This window comes from Lactuca sativa, chromosome 5 (assembly GCF_002870075.4).
Source record: "Lactuca sativa cultivar Salinas chromosome 5, Lsat_Salinas_v11, whole genome shotgun sequence".
NCBI classification, from domain to species: domain Eukaryota; kingdom Viridiplantae; phylum Streptophyta; class Magnoliopsida; order Asterales; family Asteraceae; genus Lactuca; species Lactuca sativa.
The window spans coordinates 66,320,271-66,326,999 of record NC_056627.2 but is presented as its reverse complement, the minus strand read 5'-3'; the positions used below and the strand labels follow the sequence as shown (position 1 = coordinate 66,326,999).

The 6,729-nt window shown below is 33.5% G+C and overlaps 1 protein-coding gene across 1 annotated transcript; it reads right to left on the bottom strand.

The window, feature by feature from the left end:
- Nucleotides 1–274: 274 nt before the first annotated feature.
- LOC111894847 (uncharacterized) lies at nt 275–5,471 on the bottom strand. The gene is made up of 4 exons (XM_023890936.3): nt 5,017–5,471; nt 3,100–3,161; nt 1,354–3,015; nt 275–1,284 (listed from the first exon to the last, which is right to left on the bottom strand). The coding sequence occupies exons 1-4, from the start codon at nt 5,123–5,125 to the stop codon at nt 598–600; spliced, it is 2,520 nt and encodes an 839-aa protein (XP_023746704.1). The 5' UTR covers nt 5,126–5,471; the 3' UTR covers nt 275–597.
- Nucleotides 5,472–6,729: the final 1,258 nt, after the last annotated feature.

The window sequence follows — 6,729 nt, the reverse complement described above, 5'->3', positions numbered from 1 at the left end:
TTTGTATATTACATATCATTATTTATTACATATGATGTTTTTTGTGATCCGGACATTACCTAAATGCGTACTCTCGCTATAGGTAAATTAAATAATAAGTTATAAGATATGATATGAGAGTTTCAATTCTATGGATTTGATCATTTGAATCCTCAACTTCTTGTATTAAATAAGAGTATAATATACCATACATATAAGATTTGAAACATATACAAGAAGTAAAAAGGCTTCAAAGCTATTCTTTCTAATTCACTTTACCTTTACAAATTGATCGTCACAAAAGACTTTGTGTATATATTATATCAAGTATCAACACAAAACTTTATACAAACTCATAAATTCATTACAATGTATACAAGAAAACTCAAGGATATCTATCTATATGTCCTTGTTCTTCCATTTTAACAAAACCAGATTCTATCGATCGAAAACTCATGTTACAAATTGTAAAATTTATAAAAAATAATCGAAAAAGAAGATTTACCCCGGGAACTTTCTTCGTATTATCCTTTCTTCCCTTTCAAGCTCAACACTTCATCATACAAATAAATAAACCATTATCATTCAATCGACAATCACTTTTGCTTCTTTCTTGTGTCAAGCCATGCTCAACAAATCATCAACCATCTCATCTACGAGTCTATGAAGCACATCCCGTTCCACATCATTCACAAACTCATCCTTTTCCACAAATGTAAACGTCATCGTATGCCAACCAAAATCCCAAAAACTATTAGTATCGGGGTTTTTGTTATAAATGTCTCTCTCAAGCATATGATGCAAGTAATTAGCTTCATCGTACTCGTTGTGTGTATTCCTTCCATATAATCTTAAGCTTTCAAAATCTTTATACAACTGTTTAACCAATTCATCCAAGAACCTTATAGTCGTGTCACCAATGGAGGGCTTCATATACGGATGAGTTGACAATTCTTGGCTTCTTGCTTTTCGTCTAACTATTTCGTACCCACAATCTAACTTCAACTTAGTTTCCTCACTACGATGATTATGATCATCGACATGAAGAAAACCAATGGGTATATTGAAATTGAAAAGGGTTTCTGTTGTGCTTAAAAAAAGTTGATCTTTTATCAGAATCTCCTTGAGTTGCTTCTCGTTTTCTGTCAATGCAACTGTACCCGATTGAAATGCTTTTTTAGGTTTGTTTTCCGAAAGATTACGAGTCTTTATCCTTTTATCACTCGAACCTTCATGCTTAATGGTAACTGTGATTTCTTGGGTTTCTTGAGGAGCAATCTTGATATTATCTTCGCATATTGGTACCTGAGAGATTTTTTGTTTCATAAATATATGATCCACAAAATGATGAAATAATAGTGAATGTAACTTTACCTTGTCATTTACTTGGATTTTTTCTTCCGGTTTCTTGGGATTCGATATTTTGATGTTGGTTTCTTCTGGTTTCAAAGAAACGGAAACTAATTGTTGTACGTCTTTTCTTTGGGTTTCTTTCAACACAGAAAGTCTATGCTTGGATGGTGTCCCTAAGTTCTTGAGTGTTCGGGTTCCATTTCTTCTCTTCATGACCTCATCTTTTAGAGGGGCTTCAGTTCTACGTAACACCATCGAATCTACCTTCTTTCGTGTCACCACCTTCTCTTTCACGTTGCTTTCTGTTCTTTCTGGTTTTGATTCTTGTGCCTTTGGAGTTGCATCTTTAGGTTTTAGATTATGTTCATAAGAAGGTTGCATGTGAGACACTTTTGAAGGCAAATCCCTTGACTTCACTTGTTTGATTTGTTGTGACTCTTGTTTGCCTTTTTGGGACGTCCTGTTTTCTTGTTCTTTTGTTTGATTGTTTCTTGGAACGAGTTTGATCTCGTTACTCTTCTCCATTCGAATCGTTTTCTTCTTTTCCACTCTTTCTTGTCTCAAATTCGCTACAACTTCAACACTTCTACGCTTATGTTGTATCTTCTCTTTTGTTTCACCATTGTGTGCTCTATCTTGCTTTTCTGGAAGTTGATCGGATCTTTGTTTCATGGCCACATTGTTTACAGTCCTCATAGGTTTTGGTGCCCCATTTTTATCAAATTCATGGATTTGTTGAGGTTTTTGATCTTTTAATGGAGGTATACCATCTTTCGGTGGTTTCAAACTCTTGTTAACTTGTATTATTGATTCATTACGAGTGGATTCTGAATCTATCTTTCTGGGAACTTCTTCTAACCCCATAAGTTTCGCGATTACATTTGAGATCCTCCCTTTTTCCGAGTTGTTCTTCACATTCGATGTAGTAGAATTAGAAACACTTATTAGGCTTTCCTCACCATAGCTTGTGGACCTCCGATGAGTTGATAACTTAGAAAAACCATCGGTTTGAACCAAAAGATTAGACCTTTTAGAAGGCTTGTCGAAAGAGAACCGAGGCAAAGCAACTTGATTCTGGTCAACGATCTTTGAACTATCGTTTTCATCATCTTGATCAACTTCTAGTAAAGTGATTCGATTCTTTCGTTGTGGGTGAACCATCAACTCAGAAGCTTCTTGCATGTTCACAAGCATCCTTAAAGACTCTTCTAAACCCTTAGCACCTTTCAACAACTCTTTTCCAACATCCATTGAATGTTTATCCATGTTCACTCCATTAGAACTTGATCTTAATATTTGGTAAAGATTCTGAACCCCTTTTGAAATCTCCTTGATTTGAGTAGTGGTGAGTGGAGGCACAACGACACCACCATTTGAAGTACTATGTTTCACTAGACTTGTCTCTTTTCGTGTGTTGCCAACGTCTAGTGATCCCCGACCAATCTGATGCAAGAAATCTATCATTGCGTTAGCATTACCAGACCCTGAAAAATCCACGTTTAATAGTTTTCCGCCATTTTTGACGGCGTAAGTGAATGCCACCGGAAAATCTCCGGTGGATCCCGATCTATGGTGTCGGCCACCGACATACGAAACAATTTGTTGGGATGATTCTTTGATGGCCGGGACTCGGGATGATCCTCCATACATCTGTTGTTGGTTCGCCATTTTTGGTCCACCAATCTACAAGAACACCCAAGATATATATAAGTGATTGAAGGGTTTACAAAAACATGTTTGATTAATTGATCTTCCAGATTAACGTACAGATTCGAGTGATTTCGTTTGTCTAGATCCTCTCTGCAGATTTCCTGGGTTTCTATATGCATCTTCATCAACAAAAATGAAATCAAAATCCCAAATTTGCAGGTGGTAGTATAAAGAAGATATATGCATACACAACCATGTATTTATACAAATGGATTCATCAATTTGCTGTAGCTAACGCTCTGAAGAGGCTGCACTTTCAAGATATGGCCCGATCCATTTTTCTAGATTGGCTAAGTAGTTGGGCTTTTGTATAATACAATCATTTGTAAATTTTTTAAAGACAAACATCGCAATATCACTAAAATGTTTAAAGATAATGTAAACTTAGGTCAACAAAGATTTATTTATTTATAGTCGATGTAGATATTTTGATGGTTGATTTAAAATAAATTAATATTTTTTATTAAGAGGAAAATTTAAGGTATAATTCTAAATGTATTATTTGGTTGACTTAATTTATGTATTTAAAATAAACTAAAATAATTAATTTTCTTGATCATTCCCGAAAAATAGCCATATTTTTTCAGTGGACCCATAAAAAAGTTTCATTACAAAATGGTCCTTTTTTCAACTTTTCTTATTTTTTACACCAAACATTTTTGTAAGAACAAAAAAATCAATTTAAGGTTTAGTTTTCACAATGGCTTTTTCACCAACATTGTTGTTTTTATTTCAAGTTTCTTTTCCGGTTATTTAGAACCTCGGAATAATATGGGTGTTAAAAGAGTAAAGCCAAAGATAACACATATGTTTGACGAAATCGTCTTGAAAACGTAGTTCTTTTGGTTTTTAAATAGGAATAAAAAATGTAAAGTGACAATTGAATTAGTTGGCTTTAAAACCCGGTTTTTACAATTTCGTATTTGCAATGTACTCATTTTCCAAACATCAAACTGAAACATCTTATAGCTAACTGTTGATAATTATATATAATTAATGAACAAATAAGTTAATACTACGGCATAAATGTATACATATTGCACATGCAGCCAAATGACTCATATATCTTTTAAACATGGGCAAAGTATTGAAAAGGGTTCAATATATATATATATATATATATATATATATATATATATATATATATATATATATATATATATATATATATATATATATATATATATATATATATATATATATATATATATATATATATATATATATATATAACTTATGGTTATTTCTAAAATGCGGTCTTTTTTTATAATTTTGACACTCACATCTTTTTCATCTCGTTTAATACACATTCATATTCTTGTTTATTACATGATGTCATTTTTTATGACAATTGTATAAGTTTATGTCAACATTAATATCAACAATGATGATATCAACAACATTAACGATGATATTGATAGTTTTACCAATTTGATCCCTACCTATGCCTATTTCACTCATACTTTTTATCACGTGATTTGTTAGATAATTTATCATACGTCTATTAATTATTAAATTTACTAGAACTTGTTCTTTACAATTTAACGATAAAGTTTATTTTTTGGAGTAATTCTACGATCACTATGAAAAGAAAAATGATAATATTTTAAAAGAAAATTGATTATAAAATCCTGCTTCTAGACCCTCACTTTGTCACGGTTGGGACACTTTAATATTTGTAGTTGAGTCACGTGTGCAAAGTGTTTTGGAATCGCTTCAAGAAGATGAACAGGAATCTTGATCTAGCTTAAGTTTAACTTTTTAGTATCAACATGCCCATCTTTTAACTTCTAAATTAGAGAGATGTACTTTACTTTTGCAAAAATAATTCAAAACCCACTTATAACATAAAACAAAGATCATAATGGTAGTTTTTATATTAAAGATAACCAAGAAAATTCATCGAAAACCAAAATACAAAAAGTGCAAAGTTTGACTATATATCGAGATAACAAGAAAAATGTATTATGGTACCTCTGGTTGTAGCGTTGGGTCGAGCCGAGCTCTGAGACACACCCATTCGTTCTTTCCTGAGTCGCAGATCATGCAGCAACTTCTGTGCAAAGTCGGACTTGGATGCCATTTTTTTGATACTTCAAAACCTCGAAAATCTGTTGAAGTTTTGGTTCAACGGGAAGAAAGAATAATGGGGAATGAAGGTGGGGTGAGAAGAAGATGATATGATAGATTTGGTGTGGAAATGGAGGTTTAGTTGAGAAGGATCTGTCGAGATCAGGTGAGGGTAGGGAAGTGATGCCTAAAGAAAACAACAGTGTAGAAGGTGAGAAACTGAGAATGTATAGGAAGGTTGACGTGAACGTTTTCTTTCCCTTTTGTAGTGTAACAACAATACTTGAAATCACAATGACTTTGATTTAAAAGCAAGCAATGTCATATATTTCAATGGATTCTCTGCACCTTTTTTTATGTATAGTCTTATTACTTATCATGGGTAAATAGATATTATTACTTTTTCTGGTTGTGATAATATTGCGATTGAGACCTTGGTGAAAGTAATGTTCAGTTTTTGTAGACGAGCATATCAAGGAAATGAGGTATGACGTACTCTTTGATATTATACTGAATTTGGAAAATCTAAATTTGACGCCCGTAATAGAATTTTGAATCCATCACCATACGATTTTGTATATAATTTAAAAAATATGAATCTATGACCATATGTTTTTGTATATAATTTAAAGATAAAATTGCAAGTTTAGTCCATATGATACGTCTGTTTGATACAAAATGTTTTGGAGTTGCACCATTAGTCTAAAATGTTTATATGTTGTGAATTTTGTCTAAAGTTATTTGAAAATATTTAAAAGACTAAACTGCACAAATAGTCTTTGTGGTTTGCTTAAAATTGTCACTTTGGTCCAAAAAGGTTTGAACTAGCATCAGAGGTCTAAAGTTATCATTTTGTTGCTTGTTTGGTCCAATTTGTTCTGATTTTTTTCAAAATGATGGATTTGCCCCTATTAATATGATTTAACTGTTTTCTTAATTATTTTTTCTGATTTTTAGATTTAAAAAAATAAAAATAAATCTTTCTCTCTCTCTCTCTCTCTCTCTCTCTCTCTCTCTCTCCCCACTATTTCTCCTTCATTCTTCATTTGTTCTTCATGGTTCTCAATAACCCCTCATCGTCGACTCCACTACTGTCGTCAGTGTCAACCACCACCGCCTTCAGCTCCACTTTCAGCCCCTATGGTCTCTGCCACCACCAACATCCAACAAACGATAATCGATTCCACCACCTGCCATGGATCACCATATCGTTGTCGCCGTCCATCTGAAAAAATCCACTGCAACTCGACGAAGCTCTAAATCTGTAAACTATCGTTCTTCTAGCGATCCTCGTCTATCTCTATCTTTCTTCATCAGCAAACCCTAGTGATTTGGTGACGGCGTTCCAGAGAAGACGAAGGGAGGCAACGAGTTAGGGTTTTTAGAAAACCCTAATCGGTTATTCTTGTTTCAGCGCCACTATCATCCACTGAAAACCCTAGCCCCGTCATCTTCATCAGCAAACCCTAGCGTTGGCATGTGTTGAATGAAGCCCTTACCTTCGTCTTTCCAGATCCGACAAGAAAAAGGAGAAAGAGGGTGGGACTAGATTAGGTGATGAACAGATCCGTTGATTAATTTCTTTTTCTTATTTTTTGGTAGATTTGGTGTTGTTGG